The following is an 18,939-nucleotide window of genomic DNA, read 5'->3' as shown; positions in this document are numbered from 1 at the left end:
AATCTTTTTTGCTTATAGTCATCACTATACAGGCTATGTTATATATACACATTATGATGGGGTACCTTGGTCGGTCTCTCCTAGAAGGTCGTTAATCGTTATGAACTTATGGGAGAGAAGTGTACAACTGTACAAGGCTACAAGCTGGCAGCTTGGAAATTAGAAATGGAAAAATAAACAATACTTAAAACAAAAGTCTCAGCATAATCGAAGGTGTCAAACACTCAAAACTGGTACTACATTTGTACAAGGCTACAAGCCAACTTTGTGGTTTGTACTATACAATTACAGGTGGCATGACGAGAATATCAAAGTAGGATCACTATTTTTAGACTGCATCACGAAAATGCTTGGCTAGTTGGCTAGTTGGGTAGTTGGCTGGTTGGCTAGTTGGCTAGTTGGCTAGTTGCCATAGTCTGATAATTTTGGGCCGTTGATTGGAGTGGACTTTCAAGTATGGGACCTCACCAATCAACTCTCACCGTTTATCCAACCAAAAAAAAATTAAATAGAAAGTCAGCCTACTGACTAGTGCCTGCTAATGTATGCCATTAGTAGAAAAGAAAAAAAAAAACAAATTATGTGCTATAGACCAACTAGCTATTCTTTCGTCAATATTAGAAGAATGTGTTAAATTTGAATCCCTCACCTCAAATTTTACAAGTGATTGTTGATCCTTTTTTTTTCAAAACAAAAAATTGATAAATAATTTATGCTTTTTTATATGATTCGATTGCAGGCTTTGCAGCCCTTGTGAATAGTAAAAGCTTATAAGAAAATAATTAAAATTTTTTGAAAGAGAAAATGGGTGCTGGGTGTACTGATCAAATTGATGGGTGCATTTAGCTCTGCCTTATCTTATTAAAATAGCAGAAATCGGAAAAAGGCCCATTTATAAGCTGCCTCTTTTGGGCCTGAACGTCAAAGAATCCAAGAAAATTGAGCTATAGCTTGTATGTATCCAATTTTGAAGGCCCTAAGAAGGCCCAATTGAGCCGTGAAGCGTCTATTCCAGAAGGGAGGATTTTGGACAGTGTTGGTAGTTGATAGACTGATCGTCTTCGTCTGTTTGATAACAATCTCAGAAACAAGACCCCGCCGCTGCTGAGAACACTCTGCAACAACAAAACCTCCATTGCTGTATCCGTACATTCACATACGTAGCCAAGAACCCTATGCCCTTCTTCTAAGTTCTATAACTCACCCAATGGGCTCCACTTCCGCCATCTCCCTCTGCTCTCATCCCAAGGTACTCTCTCTCGCTCTCTCTCTCTCTCTCTGTTTTCCCTATTTTACTTGAATAATAAAATCTGAATTCGGTTCTCAGATTTTACTGAGGCTGCAATCCCAGCCCCAAGGTTCGGGGAGTGCTTGGCTGGGGCGTCGTACACAGCAGGGTGTGGTGTTGCCTCCTCTCTTTCCGCTAAGGAGGCGATGCTTGGTGGTAGTAAATGGTGGTTCTAGGGCTGAGGGAGGTTCGAGGAGGCCAGCGAGTGGTCGGAGAGTGTATAGGCAGAGCCAGAGCGAGAGCTCATTGTCTGTTGCTCCAGTCAAGAACCTCGCCTCCTTCGTCGTCCCTGCCGCCTCCTTCTTCGCCCTCACTTTCGGTACCGGTTTCGTCTTTCAATTCCTTTTAGCTTGGTTGAAATAATTTTGAGTGATCAACTGTTATGTGGGATACAATTAGAAAGTAGAAAGTTGATACTTTTATTAATAATTGGTTCCGGCATTGGCATTTGATCTTTAAATTTTTCGTGTCTTTCCAAATTGGTGCACTAATTTATGTCTTCAGCTGACAGTTTTGTGGAAATTGGTGGAGAAACTCCTTATTCCTAAGCCGCAGAGGACTAAAGCTGTCGAAAATAAATCTCCTGATCAAGGAATGAAGTGGTCTTTTGCCGCGGGTACAAATTTGTTATCAGGTCTTGGTGCAAAGATTGAGAGAGAGTCCAAGCTGAAGCTCAATGACTTTGCCAAGGAACTTAGGTCATTCAGAAGTGTTGACCTGTCAGGTAGATGCTTTAGTACTCGTGCATGCAGCTTCTCTACCTTTGCAGGCTTTTAAGAAAATACTGGCAATTTATTTATTTTAAGTACTTTAGTATTCATTCCTTATTCATTCATATGAATTTCCTCTTGATACCAACTTCATTCTTGTGGTTTATTATTGACAATTTTTTGCTTATGAGGTTCATTATTATTTATTAATTTTCTCAATTGATTGTCACTTTCTTTTGGATGCCAAACTGGTTTCAATATTACTAATTTAATGGTTGTTATATACTCTCAAAATAAAAAAAATAAAAACTCATGCATATTTTGGCAGCACTTTGTTCTGACCATACAAAAAATATTGGCAGGGCGTAACTTTGGAGATGAAGGATTATTTTTTCTTTCTGAGAGTTTGGGTTTCAATCAGGTTTGAGTTCTTTACTCAAATGTTTCCACTCTCTGGTTTTGTTATATGAATAATTTTGTGGCTTTGGACCATAATTTTGCATGCTATGTGTTTGGGTTACATGGAATGCATGCATTCCAGTTTTTCTTTATAAATTTACTGTTTGTGTATTTATATACTTGTCTTATATATGTATTGCGTGCTTTTATTGTGTTCCAGACTGCTGAAGAAGTAAGTTTTGCTGCAAACGGAATAACTGCAACTGGAATAAAAGCCTTTGATGGTGTTCTTCAATCTAACTTCATGTTAAAGACGCTTAATCTTTCTGGAAACGCAATTGGAGATGACGGAGTTAAGGTTAGTCCAAACTCACCTGTATCTTATTTTTACACGTGTATATTTATTGTTAATATAAAATCAGAGCTAAATATTGTGTGATGTACACTTATTTGCAGTCCCTATGTGATATATTGGTGAATAATAATGGTATTCAAAAGCTCCAGCTGAACAGTACTGACATAGGGGATGAGGTTAGCTTACTCCTTGCATCAGAGCTAGTGCCCTGAGAGTGCAGCCATGTGCCTTTGAAAGCTGCAAGAGCAAAGGCTTGTCCATCAATGATATGCCTTTAACATTTTGCTCGTTTTATTGTGCAGGGTGCAAAAGCTATTGCAGAAATGTTGAAGAAAAATCCAAGCTTGCGTGTTCTTGAACTTAACAACAATATGATTGACTACTCTGTAAGGAATTGCCTCTACAAACTCGAAAATTGCCTTCAATGGGATTAACCACAGTTGATAACTGATTCTATTTATAATTTGTTATTTGGAAATGGAGGTAGGGATTTACAAGTATTGCTGGAGCTCTTCTTGAGAATAACACAATACGGAATATTCATCTGAAGTTAGTGAAGTCTCCTCTTTTTTTCCTCATTCTCATAATATAATACAATTTAGGTTTATATATACCATTTGTTTGTGTTTATTGCTGTGTATGCCTTTGGCTCTTGAGCACTCTAAGCAAAGAGTTTTATAGTAGCAGCACTTAACTTTTTGTTCCTTTTTGAAATTCATCTGACATTCTATTAATGTTTAAGTGGAAATTATGGTGGTGCCCTGGGGGCCAATGCTTTAGCTAAAGGACTTGAGGGGAACAAGTCTTTAAGGGTAAGTGTCTCGTTCACTTCCACTCCTCTTTCTGTTTTTCATTGGGACAAATCGCCACTCTCTGTTGATGACCCCTCAGATTTTTCTAAACTTTGAAGGTATAATATGTCCTGTTAACTGGAAAATAGGTTATGTTAGAGAAGTGAGTTGTCTATGTGATTATAAGTCTGAAAAGACATGCAGTGACAATGGATTAACATTAGCCACAAAAATTACTCTTTCAGAAATTTTAAAAATTGACAGAACACTATTTTAATCTTGTCAATGAATGCTGAAGTTTATTCTTCTTTTACCTGTCACAGAAGGTTTCTGCATATAATTAAATGAGCTGCAACAGAAATGGATTAAGTTTCCCATTCTATGCTCTGAGATTAATAGTTATGTTATACATACAGGAACTTCATTTGCATGGAAATTCTATTGGAGATGAAGGAGTGCATGCTTTGGTGACAGGTTTATCTTCACATAAAGGTTTGTGTTTTGCTGTGTCAACTGCAATTCTGGTCAGCAAATTTTTTCTGCAATTGATCTGATCTCTGTATTTGCTTAGGTAAACTTACACTCCTGGACATCGGCAACAACTCGATTAGTGCAAAAGGTGCCTTTCATGTTGGTGGATATATCAAAAGGTCCAAGAGCTTGTTATGGTTGAACCTTTACATGAATGACATAGGTGATGAGGTATGGTATTTTCAAAATGTTAACACTTCTGGCATACAGTTATATGAACTCATAATTTTATTTGGTTCACTGTAAATCACTTAATGTAGAATTTAGAGTTTTTGTATATATATTCTGGTGGATCAACACCATCATTAAAACGTGTGTCTTCATTTCAAGGTTATCATCTTTCATTGAACTACTACTACTACAGCTACAACTGTTTGAATTTTGCTGGCCTTTGACAATCTTAAGACGGAAAGAGATGTTTTAAAACCTAAATTGTAATTTATTGGCTTTATTCTGGACCTTGGTTCATTATTTGTGGTAAAGGCCATATAAGAGACTTAACTATGATCTCTAAAGAGACTCCTTTACTGATCTATAAATCTTGTTCATTTTTAGGGAGCTGAAAAAATTGCAGATGCTTTGAAGGAAAACCGGACAATAACAACCATAGACCTGGTGAGAAGAGCATGCTTCTTTGTTGGCGTCACTTATATGTATATATTTTATTCTATTTTTTTATTTTATTTTAAAAGAGGTCCTTAACATACTACTTCTGGAAAAATGGGAATCATTCTTGCAGGGGGGAAATAATATCCATGCCAAGGGAGTCACTGCAATAGCTGAAGCATTGAAAGATAATTCTGTAATTACATTTGTAAGTACTTCATTCTTTTCTTTGTTCATTTTTATTTATCAATGTAATGACATACACTTCTCCCTCCCTCCCTCCCTCCCTCCCCCTCTCTCTCAGTTGGAACTTGGTTATAATCCCATTGGACCAGATGGGGTGAAGGCTTTATCTGAAGTTCTTAAGTTTCACGGAAAGATAGAAACCCTTAAGCTTGGCTGGTGTCAGGTAATTTATAGATATGGACATATTTATTCTATTTCTCAATCTGGGTTTCCCGTATCCATTTGAAATGATCTTGTAACCAATGTATATAAAATTATATTTCAGATAGGAGCAAAGGGTGCAGAGTTCATCGCAGATATGTTAAAGTATAATACTACAATACAAGTTCTGGACTTGCGGGCAAATGGACTTCGAAATGAAGTTCGTTTCTGTAGATAATAAATGTCTTTATACATTATTTGGGCCATTCTGATCTCTCAAATCTTATGTGACTTTTTCTTTTTTATACATTAAAACAAGCAGGGTGCATCCTGCCTGGCCCGCAGCTTAAAAGTGGTGAATGAAGCTTTAACTTCATTAGATTTAGGGTTCAATGAAATTCGGGTATGTATTGACTTTGTGTTTTCTGTTTTCTTTTGCACATGTTAGTGGTATTATGCACTGTTTGATAGTGGTTTTGTATTCAGGATGACGGGGCTTTTGCAATTGCTCAAGCACTCAAGGCTAATGAAGATGTGACAGTCACGTCTCTGAACCTTGCCAGTAACTTCCTCACCAAATTTGGGCAGGTAATCCCTCTCATCCTCCTCTAGGGGGTTTCACCATGTATGCTATCATTTTCTTTTCTAAACCCTAGATCTATCCTAATTCTTTTTATTTTGACATGTGTCTTAATGTTTTTTTGCATCATGCAGAGTGCTTTGACAGATGCAAGAGACCATGTATATGAGATGAGTGAAAAGGAAATCAACATTTTTTTCTAGAAGGCTTACTTATTAGACAAGAAATGCGGTGATATGTTTGAAACAATACCATTCTTTAGGTTTATTCTTTTGCCAGGAATCATCGGTAAGAACTCCAAACTTTTGGTTGAAATTTTTGAGTTCTTATCAACTTCCATTCACTGAGGAACAATTGGAAATTTTGACATTGAGAGATCATAGTTAGTCTCTTTAGTGATAGGTATTGTTCTTGAGGGATTTTTATTTTATTTTTTATTCTAAAGGTTGGGGGGCGGGGGTTCACTAGAGAGTTCAAAGAAGCTTACAATCTTGTATCTGTCAATGTACTGATAAAATCAGAGAAGTTTTGTAATGATTTAGTGTTACTTTCTTAAGTTTACATTTTTATCATTTTTGTTGATAGCTATAGCTTTGGTTGAGATACTCAACTGCTCACCACTTTTATGTGCTGGAATTATCCTAGGAAGTTTGACTTTTTTTTTTCTTTTCTCTTTGGTAGCTTTGAGACCTTCAAAAGTTTATACTGAGAGATGTGAGAATGCACATACCATTTTTGGCAGTTGGCACTAGATGTCTTTGGTTGTTAATGCTAGCTACACAAACACACAGTAGTGGACATCTTTATCAGTATATCTAGTTATCTACTACAAATCATGTCCATGGGTGATGCTGAGCAGCAATACTTATTGTAAGAAGGTCAGGGCAAGTGGTGCGAGTTGTGGAGGTACGTTGATAGCCACTCGACATTAGTACCTGCATGACTTGGGATTTATAATACCACCCAGATGCTTACCCTTTAGTTTTAGTTGCATGCCAAATTGCCAATATGTCATACATTGTCATCTATTAAACTAAAACTAAAGTTGTGAATTGTATGCATGTAATTTCCCTTAATGTCAGAGCTAAAAGATGAGTACTCCTTGGAAGTGCTCCAGTTGGATCACAGGTGGCAATCTAGAGTCCTTTTTGGAAACAACATTGATGTCGTGGCAGTCTTTGGGAACCCCATTGATGTCGTGGATGGGTTAATACTATGGAGTATGGATTATTGATTAATGTGTCGCGACCACCTTCTGGTGAGCTGGCTAGCTCTCTTGGAAATACAAGTGCTGGACAAAACCGTTTCAATTTCTGTGCCTAGGGCTAGCCGTGGGGGCCATATTTATATTTATTTTATTTTTATATTTTGCACAGGGCCCTAAAGAGGAGGCTGAGGTTTTGAACTTTGACAAGGACAAAGGGTACGACTATGACGTGCCTGTTTAAGATTATATCCATCCAACTGGACTAGAGCTGTCCAGTTCCATGCACCTTCGTTTCAATACTTTCCATTTTCTAACCGACTCATATATTCCTAGTTTTCGTGATCAAATTGATGTTATCTTTTTTGCATGTTCAGTGCTCTGCTCACTTACCATGATTTCTTCTTCTCTTGGATCCTGTGAACCATGTAATGTGTGCGTGTATACATACTGCTTAATTTAATTACAAATCCTTAAACAAATAACCCAAAAGATTACTAACTTTTATTACTTCTGTTGGTTTTCATTTCGATAATGGTTTTGAGCTCTACAAGAAATATATACATTACGAATCTTTTTTATTGACATTTATAATTGTTTTGGGCGCATAATTGATAATACTAGTAAAAAATAGCTTAAGACGTAATGCTTTGGGAGCAGTGGCCAACTTGTCAATGGGTTGGAAGAGTGAAGAGAGAATATAGCTGGTCCTGCTCCCCACCGAGCAGTAATTAAATAAGTTATATTATGCTTTGTCTTATAAATATATCACACTTATACATCATACAATGATGTATAGCTTGCTATTTGTTTCTATATTTTGAATTCTCTTTTTCAGAATATATTTGAAAACCAAAGCAAGATGAAGAGGAACCTTTTTTTAATCAAACGATAATGGGTTAAGAGATTTACACTCTTTTAGTTTTAGATGTTAGAGTAAATATTTTACTAATAAAATTATAAGATCCCATAAAATTAATTTGAATTGACAATATTAACTAGCTAGTTAAGTAATATTTTTGTTCCCAACATTAAAAGAGGTTTAAACTTTTTTTTATTACATTGGAAAGAATTGAATTCTGGACTTAGCTTAATTCTAATTTTTACCATATCCACTCTAACTATTTGAGCTAACCCAAAGGGCTTAAAGAGGTACAAACTTTCAATCACCATCTCCCATATTAAAAAAAAAAAATGGAGAGTTGATAATCAATTAATCATAATTAAAAGCAAAAGACAAAAGACATGCATGGGCAATATGGTAACTCCACTAAAACTAAAAGGAAACGGCTATATAAAGAAGGGGGGCAACTCTTGGTGTTTGTAGTTCAAGCTTATTAAGCTTAAGCTTCTTTACCCTGCAGGCTGCAGCAATTGCATACACTTGGAGTGAGGTTGAGTGAAAGTGGTAGCAGCAAATGGCGTCACGCTTCTTGCTTCTTGTTTTGGCGGTTTTGGTGTTCTGCATAGCGCAGGTAAAGCTTGCATGTTTCCTCGGTTACTTGCTCCTCTTCCTCTATCTGGAAGTGATCACTTGCTCACTAATATATGTATTTTTGGGCCCTTCGTCTTCATCCTTAGTATTGTTTCTTAATGTCACTTTATTGATGTTCTTACAGGTTGCATCTGATACCAAGATGGAGGACCATGAAACCCAGGTTTAATCACCACTACCTTCTCTCATGTTTTGGTTGCTCTGCTAACTGGAATAATTAATGTTTCTAACTATTTCTAGCTTGCTAATTACTGATTACCCTTTTTTTTTTTTTTTTTTTTTTTTTCTTTTAGGCTGTGGTGAAAGGACCCAACAGAAGACTTTTACCATATGTGGGTATGTGGTTTTTCAATTGCTTTGAATCCCTTCACTGATGCATGCATGTAGTTAATTTGGGGTTGGGCCAGAGTATGATGAGCTATTGAAACCATGTCTGCCCAAATAAGTATTATACATAAAATGAGTAGCTAATTGGTTGGTTTATTTATAACAGGACTAGTAGTGGTCCTTGTGTAATGAATGAATTAATTGTATTAATGTGATATTTGCAGATTGTGAAGGGAAATGCAAGGTGAGGTGCAGCGTGCACTCAAGGCCAAACGTGTGCACAAGGGCATGTGGGACCTGCTGCTTCAGGTGCAAGTGTGTTCCTCCAGGTACTGCAGGCAACAGAGAGGCCTGTGGGAGTTGCTACACTGATATGACTACCCATGGCAACCGCCTCAAGTGCCCTTAACTGCCCTCAAGTGACCTCCACCAGTAGGGCAAGTCAAAAATCATGCATAGGGAATAAATTTTTTGGACAATTGGTGTTGCAAGACTATGATGTTGTATTGTATATGGGTTTCGTTAATTAGTCAAAGTGTGTTGTTCTGAGTGCTGTGGTATTGATTTTGTTTAATTTAATGAAAAAATGAATGCCGAGTTCTGTATCCCTGTGTTCCTTGATTGAAGTCCAGTCGTACGTGATTGGTGAGTAGCTTGCAATTTGGGGAACTCCCTGTAAATTTTATTTGCAATTTTCTATGCATCACCAAACAATTTTTTTGGGTGCTAAGCATCTTAAATACGGCTACAGGTCAAAAATTTTGTTTTCTTTCTCTTTATTGGGCTCACTTTACGGCCTGTTAATCCAACGACCTACATACAGCTTAGTACTTAGTAGTATTTGCAGACCGTGCTCATGAGCCCAACCCAACAGAACGTCATGACTTCACAGCCCAATGGAAGAATGAGGTGTTATTTTGGGCCCACCATAAGAAATAGTCATGGGCTTTAAAACTTTTTGCGGCCCGAAAATTGTGGTTAAGCCTAATCCGATTGACTATGACCCAGTTTGGTATCGATGTGCTGTAAGAATAATCACTTTTAATTGAGCTGTGAAAATAATCAGTTGAAGTAAAATAGTTAAATATTTGATAAACTATATTTTTAAAAGCGCTCTGAATATAAAAAACAGTGTTTGAATGTTTGGTAAATTTTTAGTATTAAATTGATGGAGTTGTCTATAATAACTAAAATGGACAAATATTTTTTACTCATTTACTTGGGACAAAAGAAAATTCAGCTACATTTATTCTATTTTCTAAATATTTCTAATAAATATGATGATGTGTTGATAAAAAATAATAAAAAAATACCAACATTTTTTAAAATATAAATTAAATAAAAACCCAAAAAAAAAGGCCCACCCCACCCACTTTGCAGATTCATCCACTCACCCCATCACCTTCTTTTTATTCTTCTTCACCACAATACTCCCACGGTCCCGCCAGTTCTCCACCTGCTTCCGTAGAAGTGGAAATGAAAAGCAACCTTCAATTGCTTCTCCGCATTGCTGTCACTCATAGTGAATTTTCATAAAACGCGCGTATCTATATATTTTATCAAACAGGTTGTATAAGTAAAATTTTAAAAATAAGTGATTTTAGTCTTAAAAAAGCAATACCAAACGAGGGCCCAATATGACTGACGGCTTTAGTGGCAAAATGCAGTCCATTGGGTAAAACATGTTTTGTAAATCACTATATTTAAAAGAAAATTAGTGGAGGTAACTTATTCATATATGCCTACAGGGTTAATGGTTGTTTCCAATAATAGGGTGGGCAGGAGGTGGGTTCAACCCGACAAACCGACCGCAACCGATCGAAAAAAGGAGTAAGTGAGTAACCATGTGTTCAACACAAGTTGATGTGGTCCATTATTTCTTTGTCGATCACTTTATTTTTATGGAGCATTAAAGATCCGGATACTCTGAGATGAGAAAACAGAAAATCTAAATCCGCATCATTAATACTTTTTGACATCATCTTATGTCAACTGCATGAAACACATTCGTTTTCTTTCTTTAGAAAAAAAAAATAATAATAAATTAAAACACATAGAAACACATTGACCCTAAGAAAACGCACCTCATTAAATTATTAAAATGGAGGAAAGAGTAAGAGAGAGCTTTAGTCTTTAGCAAGCGATCAAGTATGTCAAATTAATTAAATTTCTGCAAAAGGCAATTAAAGAAAGCAAATCTGCTTGAATAATGAAGTTCAATGAGTAACCCGGGCCACACTCAACATACACCATTAATTAATAGAGTACTCTAGAGAGAGAGCTTTACCGAGTCTTGTCAAAATCCAAAAGGAAAGTACGATACGCACATGTATATTTTCATAAGAATGATTTATGACATTTTATTTTTTAAAATAAATTTTGATAAAAGTTTTTAATGAGGTTTATTTCATATAAGATTTTGACGATTCAAATAATTTATTTTTTAGGGTTTCATTAAAGAATAATTCTTGCAAAAAATTAAGTAAATCAAAAATTATTTACTTAAAAAAAAATTAAATAGTCAACATTTCAAGTGTTTATTTTGTTGACCATTTAATCTTTATAGATAAATAATTTCTGATTCATTTAATTTTTTTAAAAGATAATATTTTAATGAAGACCTAAAAAATAGACGATCGTTGAAATCCTATATATAATAAGAGTTAATTACACTTACACCCCTTGAGGTTTATCGTCTTTTCACATACACCCTTTGGGGTTTCAAAAATTACATATACACCCTCTGAGGTTTCAAAACTATTGCATATAACCTCTTACAAGAGAAAAAAAAAATAAACAAAAAAGAAAATATTTGTATTGAGGTTGGACCTTACACTTTGAGTAATCTTATTAAGCCATTTAACTCCTTAGCATGTATTTTTGCATAATTTCTTATCATTTTTCGTCTCACTATAGTAGGTTATATGCAACAGTTTTGAAACCTCAAAGAGTGTGTGTAATTGTTAAAACCCCAGGGGATGTATGAGTAAATGTTGAAATCTCAGAGGACGTATGTGAAAAAACGATAAATTTCAGGGGATGTAAATATAATTAACTCTGTATAATAAGTCCCATTGACAATTTATGTAAAAAATTGTGTAAAAAACATAATGCTAATGATTTGCCTCCGTTCACGTATCTACTTGGACGAAAAAGTAATAATAAATATTTCTACCAAAGTACCAAGTACCACCTTGTCAATCATTTATTAATGCATATTCATGATTCACATGCAATCCTCACCTCACGTACCGTTATATATTTATATTATCCAATTAAATTTAAAATAATACTATATTTACCACATTTTTATACCATCTTACGTGTCATTATTTTATTAGACAAGATTTTTCTTTTTGAATTTTTCTTTTTATTTGTTAGTATTCAATGTATGAATGCCATGTAAGTTACCACATAAGATGATATAAAATTATAGTATAAAAATGTGAGATGTCTAGCACTACTGTTAAACTTAAAAAAAAAATAAACAGATCGAGGAATCCTAATTCGACAGTAGTTTAAAGTCCAAATCCAATAAGTAAAAGAATAACTGAATGAAACAAATACGTAAATGAGCACAAAACTCAATGAAGTGATCGATCGTTCGTTTTCGTTGGACATGGCCCACATGGCCCTTTCCGAGTGGTACGTGCTTGGGATGGTCGGTAGTACAAGACTTCCATAGCCAACATGTGATTGATATGGCCTTTCTCTTCTGGTCACTTTGTTTGAGACTCCTCCACTGGGCCGAAAAGTAAGATAAAGTTGTTGGATCCTCGATCTGCAATCAATTCAAATTCCACCGCAACCAAATTATTAGCAGCTTTCCCCCATTATTACCTACGTACTACACAATTACTGAGACTTGCCCAGCTTTCCAATAATAAAGTTAAATACGAGTTTTTGTTTGCATATAGCACGTGGAATCAATTGTTTAAATTTAAAAATTATTCAATTTTGAGTAAAACATCCCTATAACTAGGATATGCATCAGTCATTTTATATATATGTGTTTTACATTAGATTATGCTCGCGTGATGAAAAAGGTGGAAATATAAATGATAAAGAGTCAAAGCAATTCCTAAATTTGAATACTTATGACGTCATCTGGTATGTATAACCTACGTAATTAATATCACGTCCTCTGGAACATGTCTTACGTAATTAACCAACCTAAATGCATAGCCACACTCACATTCCCCAAATATCTAGCGTACCTAATTGTACTTGTAACAACTAATCCCTTTAAAATAGGATTTCCTCTTGCTCCACGCCTTTAAATAGCAACACTTTCAGAACAAAAGGAAGCACATAAAATATCGAAAGCAAAAGTAATGGCAGATGTTTTTCATAATGAATATAGAGGTCATGTTGTGGTGCTTCCATATCCTGGGCAAGGCCACATCAACCCTCTCCTCCAATTTGCAAAGCGTCTAGCCTCTAAAGGCGTGAAGGCCACAATAGCAACAACCACTTACACTGTCAACTCCATTTGTGCCCCAAACGTAGGGGTCGAGCCCATCTCTGATGGGTTCGACCACTCCGGCTGTGTCCAAGCCGGAAATGAGGACGCCTATCTTGAGTCATTCAAGGCGAATGGCTCAAGAACCCTATCTCAAATCCTAACCAAATTCCAAAACTCGGAGTTCCCTGTGAATTGTTTGGTGTACGATTCGTTTTTTCCATGGGCTCTTGATGTGGCCAAGAAGCATGGCATATATGGAGCCGCATTCTTCACCAATTCGGCCAGTGTTTGCAGCATATTTTGTCACATTCACCATGGCCTGCTTTCTCTGCCGTTTAAGCTGGAGGGCCTGCCCTTGTTGCTTCCTGGCTTGCCTCCACTCAACTTTCCTGACCTGCCTAGCTTTCTTAAGACCCCAGATAGCCACCCAGCTTACTTGAACATGATACTAAATCAGTATCCTAACTTGGACGAGGCTGATTGGGTCTTTGCAAACACTTTCCAGCCACTTGAAGCCAAGGTACGTATATATGAATATATTGTCACACGTACTATTAATCTGGATCGATCATTATTAAGTAAAATTTTGTTTAAAGTTTTCTAATCATGTTCATCTAGCATAAATTAACGTGTTCATGCATAATTTTCTAATATTAATTTATACTATTGACATCGCATGTTGGTTAATTATTAATTTTGGCTAATTTATGTCCCCAATGAAAGGCTGCCAAAGGAATTTCAAAGCTGTGGCCAGCAAACTTGATTGGCCCAATGGTCCCTTCAGCTTATTTGGATGGGAAGATCAAGGGGGATAAAGGATATGGAGCAAGCCTGTGGAACCCTCTTGGCGAAGAATGCAGCAAATGGTTGGACACAAAGGCACCACAGTCAGTGGTGTATGTCTCCTTCGGAAGCATGGTGTCTTTGACAGCAAAGCAGATGGAGGAGATTGCATGGGGATTGAAACAAAGTGGGGTTCATTTTCTCTGGGTGGTAAGAGAATCTGAAAGCAGTAAATTGCCCAAGGAAATCATGGAGTCGGCAGCAGAGGATCAAAAGGGTCTAGTGGTGACGTGGTGCAACCAGCTAGAAGCTCTGGCACATGAAGCAGTTGGGTGCTTTGTGACTCATTGTGGTTGGAATTCGATACTTGAAGGGCTGAGCCTTGGGGTGCCGATGGTGGCAGTGCCGCGGTGGTCTGACCAGCTCACAAATGCTAAGTTTGTGGAGGAGATATGGGAGGTGGGGGTGAGAGCCAAGGAAGACGAGGAGGGGATTGTCAGGAAAGAAGAGTTTGTTGGGTGTTTGAAGAAAGTGATGGAGGGAGAGAGAAGTGAAGAGATTAAGAAGAATTCGAGTAAATGGAGGGAGTTGGCTAAGAAAGAAGTTAGTGAAGGGGGAAGCTCTGACAAGAGTATTACTGAATTTGTTGAGCATTTGAGGAAAGGAGAGCCAAAGGAATTCTTGAATGGCACAGATTAAGCATTAGGCATATTTGTTATCCTTGTTGAATATGCCTTGCTTGTGCGTGTGTGGAGTCAGGAAGTAGATTGTGATTGTTGCCGTGTGTCTTAAGTATTATCTCATTATTGTCGAGTATGTTGTTTTTCTTTTTTCAAGTTATGAATTCATTTCTACTTTTACTCTTAAAATTAAAAGTTAAGCAAAAACAAACAGCGAAAATGATATATTCACAGTGACAGACTTCACCAAAAAGCCAGATTCACAATGTGGCATTTCCGTATTTAACAGTCTATCATTGCTGAAAAAAATTAGAATCTATAAAGATCAACAGTGTATGCTTCTTTATACTTGAATCTCCTCACAAATCACAACCTAGCTTTTTATGCTGGAACACTCTCTTCAACATCTGATGAGTGATTTTTGCCAAAACCTGCTATAAATATAGAAATGAAATGTTCAGTTACATATATCATAACCAGTCTGTACTCTATTCATAACGAAATTATTCAAGATGCAAGTTCTGTACTACTAACCTAGCCATTTTATGCTAGAGCACTCTCTTCAACAGCTGATGAGTCACTGATTCTTTGCAAAGCTGCTGAAAGTATGAAAATGAGACAATCAGGCCCCATATATATCATAAACAATCTGTCTCTGATCATAACAAAATCATTGCAAGTGAACCAAAACTTAAATGCGAGTTCTATTTGACTACAGATTTAGAAGTGTGAGTTAATTTACCCACATATTTTTTTAACATGTACACCTGCTTTTCATTTCTGAATTTTGGACAGTTGAAGATTTGAAGTTTACCTCTTTTCTTAAGCTTATTTCGGAAGCTTCTTTTCCTGCTAAATGCTGTCTCCTGCAGTTATAAGAAAGTAGATAGTCATCACCAAGGTGCCACTAAAAGATTCCATCATAACCAGAACACAATAAACAGAAAACAAATTCAAATCATTATTACAATAATACGGCTTCTTTCATTTCACGAGAACACAAATAGCTAAAATGATTAATATTGCATTACTCCTAATGAACAGATGTAAAAATTATTTTTACTTTTTTAATCTTTTTCATCAACATTTTAATATTATTAATCTTTAAAGCTCATCTTTTATTTTATTACACTCATACAAGAAAAAATTTATACCTTAGCTTTTGTGTTTTATAAATGACTCACTTTCTTATTTAAGAAAGTGCCTTGAAAGGAGGCAAGATTTATTATGTAGAGAAACGAAAGGAATAAAGAGGAAGTTTGTTCGGGAATAAATTCTTGTCCGAGGCTGAAGTTGTTTAGTTGAATTCATTGTTGCAGCACCAAACATGAATCAGAGACTATTATCAATTTAAATGTCCAATCTCATACTTATCCCATCTCCCAAATAAAGCCTAAAGGGATATATATTAATGACAAAAATTTCAAGTATCTTTTTTTTCTGAAAAAATCATTATCTAAAATCCAGGACTAGGAGGCAGCAAAACTGTTGAATCATAACCAAGCAGATTTTGTTTTTAAGTGTAAGTTTCAATAATTACCACAGGTTGACCAAGTTCCCCTGCTCGACGAACTGCCGCAACCAGATCCCGGTTGGATTCATTATACATGTTAGTGACAAGTCCATATTGACCAGCTCTAGCTGTGCGACCAACCCTGTGTATAAAATCCACAGCAGAAGTAGCAAAATCTGCCTGGAATATGTAAACAATGCCAAGAGTTAGTTCCGGTTCATGCTAATAGTCCCATGGTAGAATGCGTTGAATAAATTGATCACAACTCAAAAACAAAATCCTCAGAAAGCATGCTAGATAAATAGTATCACACATGAAACAGAAAGCCAAATTTTCACAAGAAAAACAAAAAAAGAAGACGCACCTGAATAACATGTGATACATTTGGAATGTCAATACCACGTGCAGCAGAATCAGTGCACACAAGAATACCACCTTTCTCTTGGAAATCAACCAATGTCTTTGCACGGTCTTCCAAGGAGCAATCTTTATGGTAACGGTAGCATTCAATCCCAGCTCTCATCAATATCTTTGTCACTGATTCCACAGCCTCAACAGTATTTGCAAACACCATTGTTCGACATTCACCGGAACCAAACTCCACGGATCTTGATTTAAATCCATGATTCACAGCCTTTATAAGTTCATCCACCTGAGTATCAAAAGTAGCTTCAATCCACCTTTGCTTTAATCTGAAATATAACGGAAGCAACAAATAACCAATGCTCACAAACACATCAAAGTTGAAACATCTAATACTGACAACATTGACTCAAATCGATGTTGAAAAATGAGCACAACATAGCAGTTGACGAGAAGGGGGAAAGAAAATTATTAAATAACTGGTAGCTGAAAAATGGTGTGGCACCTGGGGTTGTGACAATGGAGGTAGTTTCCACTAACCCAATTGGCATCTGGAAACATCTTTTTCAACACTGCCCCAGCAGTTCTCTTTCCATTCACTGGAAGAGTGGCTGCAACAAAAATGTACTGTTTACTGCGCTTATAAGCTTTTCTCACTCTCCTCCAGTCTCTATTTTTGACGTGCCCAACCTCAGACTCCTCATGTAAGTCATCAACAACACCCTCAGAATTTCCCTCTTCTTGTTCTTCTTCATCATCTTCTTCTTCTTCTAAGATGTCTTCAGCCTGCAGATTTTCTTCATCTTCTGAACTGAAATGTGATGAAGTTTCAGATTCCAAGTCCATTGATGACTCAGCTACAGATTTAATTGTCCGTGACAATAGCTTTTCGTCAAACCGGAGCATGTTTATGAGACGGATAACTTTATTCAGGTATCCCCCGTTGAGAAGCATATCTGCTTCATCAAACACCTGAATGCCAAATTAATCACAAATCATGTGAGTTTTCTTTTGTATGCACTAAATATTTGATATGTACAAAATAATCATACACAATGAATGAAACGAAAAATACCACATATTTTACAGTACGTATAAATTCCATCCGACGGAATTTGTTTGGGTCAATATTATTCAGAAGAGCAGCTGGTGTTGAAACAACAATATCAGGTTCATTAACTGGCCATCCCTGCAGTCAAAGTATCTTACTTTTCAGAACCATACTCTCAAAGTTTGATAGGCACACCCAAAGAGAAATACAAGCGCATCCTTCTAGTAGCACAAAATAGGAAAATAAAAACAAAACACTAATACCTGTCGCCCACACAGAGATGTGACTCTGAGAAGTGGTTCACCGTCGTCGCCACCAAGACCATTGGCCATTCGAACCACTTGTTCACAGAGTGTTACATTTGGGCAAAGAACAAGAGAAATCTTATGGGGTGGAGAGAGTCCGTGATCAGAAACGACATCCCCAGAGTCGTCGTTGCGCGCATAGCACAGCTTATCAATTAGAGGGACAAGGAAGCTATGGGTTTTCCCACTACCAGTTTCAGCTGCAACAACCACATCCTTCCCTGAAAGTATAGATGGTATGCAAGCAGCCTAGAATGCAAAACCAAATGTCTCAATAAAAAAGTTCAAACTTTCAAGTGACTTCGGAAATTGAACCAACACATAGAAAAACCCAATTTGATTTTTCATTTCTCGGATGGTGAAAATTAAGAAGTGCACCTGAACCAGAGATGGTTGGCCGAGACCGACATTGAAGAGAGCTTGAGAAACCTTATCGGACAAGCCAAGGGATGCCCACGAAACGCTTTCTTCGGCGAAAAACGTATCTCCTCCTCCCTTGCGGTGAGCGGCGGCAGTGGCAGTCCCGAAACGGCGGGGGTGGCTCAGCAAAAGCAAACCAATCCGAAACGAAGATGAGGGATTGGAAAGAGCAGAGTATGAGTGTCTGAGTTTTGAAAGGAATTTGGGGGGAGATGAAGATAGCTTGTAGAATGGAAGCATTGTTGTAGCTGAGCGATGAAGAATCATTTGGGCTTCTTTTTTGTGTTGGGGTTTATCAGTTTATGGCTATTGGCTGCTAAACCCTCGTTGCTGTAACAAGATTGGGTTCGGGGATGGAGGGAGGAGGGAGGGGTTTATGAAGGGGATAGGATAACAGCAACTGTCACACGAGTTTCTCACTGACATTTGCTTCCCTTTGATCATTTGTTGATGATGAAAAAATTTAGGACCCTCGCCGCTAAACTGCAGATTTTTGCATAAAACGCACGTTTATTATTATTATTATAATGGAATGCATTAAGGTGAACAATGCTTTCTAAAGGTCCTCCTCCAACCCTCTCTTACATATGTCATATGTATGTCCTTTTTAATATTTTTATTCAATTTATGAATTAAATTTTTATTTATTTATAAATTAAAGAAAAAGACATATTCTTTATAAGAGG

General features: G+C 36.8%; 4 protein-coding genes across 9 annotated transcripts; 3 read left to right on the top strand and 1 right to left on the bottom strand.

Moving 5' to 3' along the window:
- Window positions 1-1,058: 1,058 nt before the first annotated feature.
- Window positions 1,059-6,262, top strand: EMB2004 (RNI-like superfamily protein). 3 transcript variants are annotated; one of them, XM_086232381.1, is made up of 18 exons: window positions 1,059-1,249; window positions 1,328-1,607; window positions 1,800-2,012; window positions 2,361-2,419; window positions 2,618-2,755; window positions 2,854-2,928; window positions 3,055-3,138; window positions 3,240-3,301; window positions 3,495-3,564; window positions 3,960-4,035; window positions 4,115-4,245; window positions 4,630-4,689; window positions 4,814-4,888; window positions 4,985-5,089; window positions 5,192-5,287; window positions 5,390-5,470; window positions 5,554-5,655; window positions 5,782-6,262. In XM_086232381.1, exons 1-18 carry the CDS (start codon window positions 1,208-1,210, stop codon window positions 5,848-5,850), a joined length of 1,818 nt encoding a protein of 605 aa, XP_086088507.1. In that variant the 5' UTR covers window positions 1,059-1,207; the 3' UTR covers window positions 5,851-6,262. The 3 variants fall into 3 exon arrangements, 2 of the variants coding, with proteins under 2 accessions (XP_086088507.1, XP_086088508.1); XM_086232382.1 differs by having other exon boundaries at window positions 1,062-1,249; window positions 1,793-2,012; XR_015120390.1 differs by lacking the exon at window positions 5,782-6,262 and having other exon boundaries at window positions 5,192-5,232.
- A 1,927-nt stretch (window positions 6,263-8,189) lies between these two features.
- On the top strand, window positions 8,190-9,217 carry LOC147295042 (gibberellin-regulated protein 11-like). Its single transcript, XM_086233581.1, has 4 exons — window positions 8,190-8,326; window positions 8,471-8,509; window positions 8,640-8,682; window positions 8,898-9,217. The coding sequence occupies exons 1-4, from the start codon at window positions 8,270-8,272 to the stop codon at window positions 9,080-9,082; spliced, it is 324 nt and encodes a 107-aa protein (XP_086089707.1). The 5' UTR covers window positions 8,190-8,269; the 3' UTR covers window positions 9,083-9,217.
- Window positions 9,218-12,999: 3,782 nt separating this feature from the next.
- On the top strand, window positions 13,000-14,834 carry UGT74B1 (UDP-glucosyl transferase 74B1). Its single transcript, XM_086232994.1, has 2 exons — window positions 13,000-13,658; window positions 13,862-14,834. The coding sequence occupies exons 1-2, from the start codon at window positions 13,008-13,010 to the stop codon at window positions 14,618-14,620; spliced, it is 1,410 nt and encodes a 469-aa protein (XP_086089120.1). The 5' UTR covers window positions 13,000-13,007; the 3' UTR covers window positions 14,621-14,834.
- A 9-nt stretch (window positions 14,835-14,843) lies between these two features.
- On the bottom strand, window positions 14,844-18,621 carry EMB3108 (DEA(D/H)-box RNA helicase family protein). Of its 4 annotated transcripts, none has more exons than XM_086232991.1 (9): window positions 18,212-18,621; window positions 17,792-18,082; window positions 17,553-17,666; window positions 16,983-17,449; window positions 16,479-16,806; window positions 16,142-16,294; window positions 15,416-15,467; window positions 15,136-15,197; window positions 14,844-15,035 (listed from the first exon to the last, which is right to left on the bottom strand). In XM_086232991.1, exons 1-8 carry the CDS (start codon window positions 18,518-18,520, stop codon window positions 15,145-15,147), a joined length of 1,767 nt encoding a protein of 588 aa, XP_086089117.1. In that variant the 5' UTR covers window positions 18,521-18,621; the 3' UTR covers window positions 14,844-15,035; window positions 15,136-15,144. The 4 variants fall into 4 exon arrangements, with proteins under 4 accessions (XP_086089117.1, XP_086089119.1, XP_086089115.1 ...); XM_086232993.1 differs by having other exon boundaries at window positions 14,844-15,032; XM_086232989.1 differs by having other exon boundaries at window positions 15,136-15,200; window positions 18,212-18,620.
- Between the last annotated feature and the right edge of the window lie 318 nt (window positions 18,622-18,939).

Source organism: Dryas octopetala, chromosome 2 (assembly GCF_963921425.1).
Source record: "Dryas octopetala chromosome 2, drDryOcto1.1, whole genome shotgun sequence".
NCBI classification, from domain to species: Eukaryota; Viridiplantae; Streptophyta; class Magnoliopsida; order Rosales; family Rosaceae; genus Dryas; species Dryas octopetala.
The sequence above is the reverse complement of the archived record's forward strand: the minus strand, read 5'-3'. Positions and strand labels throughout refer to the sequence as shown.

Coding starts and splice junctions, on each gene's coding strand:
- LOC147295042 (XM_086233581.1), top strand. CDS start 8,270: ATGGCGTCACGCTTCTTGCTTCTTGTTTTGGCGGTTTTGGTGTTCTGC. Junction 8,510..8,639: donor TGGAGGACCATGAAACCCAG/GTTTAATCACCA, acceptor TTTTTCTTTTAG/GCTGTGGTGAAAGGACCCAA. Junction 8,683..8,897: donor AAGACTTTTACCATATGTGG/GTATGTGGTTTT, acceptor TGATATTTGCAG/ATTGTGAAGGGAAATGCAAG.
- UGT74B1 (XM_086232994.1), top strand. CDS start 13,008: ATGGCAGATGTTTTTCATAATGAATATAGAGGTCATGTTGTGGTGCTT. Junction 13,659..13,861: donor TCCAGCCACTTGAAGCCAAG/GTACGTATATAT, acceptor CCCCAATGAAAG/GCTGCCAAAGGAATTTCAAA.
- EMB3108 (XM_086232989.1), bottom strand. CDS start 18,520: ATGATTCTTCATCGCTCAGCTACAACAATGCTTCCATTCTACAAGCTA. Junction 18,083..18,211: donor GCCAACCATCTCTGGTTCAG/GTGCACTTCTTA, acceptor TTTGCATTCTAG/GCTGCTTGCATACCATCTAT. Junction 15,201..15,415: donor AAATAAGCTTAAGAAAAGAG/GTAAACTTCAAA, acceptor TCATACTTTCAG/CAGCTTTGCAAAGAATCAGT.
- EMB2004 (XM_086232381.1), top strand. CDS start 1,208: ATGGGCTCCACTTCCGCCATCTCCCTCTGCTCTCATCCCAAG. Junction 2,420..2,617: donor AGAGTTTGGGTTTCAATCAG/GTTTGAGTTCTT, acceptor ATTGTGTTCCAG/ACTGCTGAAGAAGTAAGTTT. Junction 4,036..4,114: donor AGGTTTATCTTCACATAAAG/GTTTGTGTTTTG, acceptor GTATTTGCTTAG/GTAAACTTACACTCCTGGAC.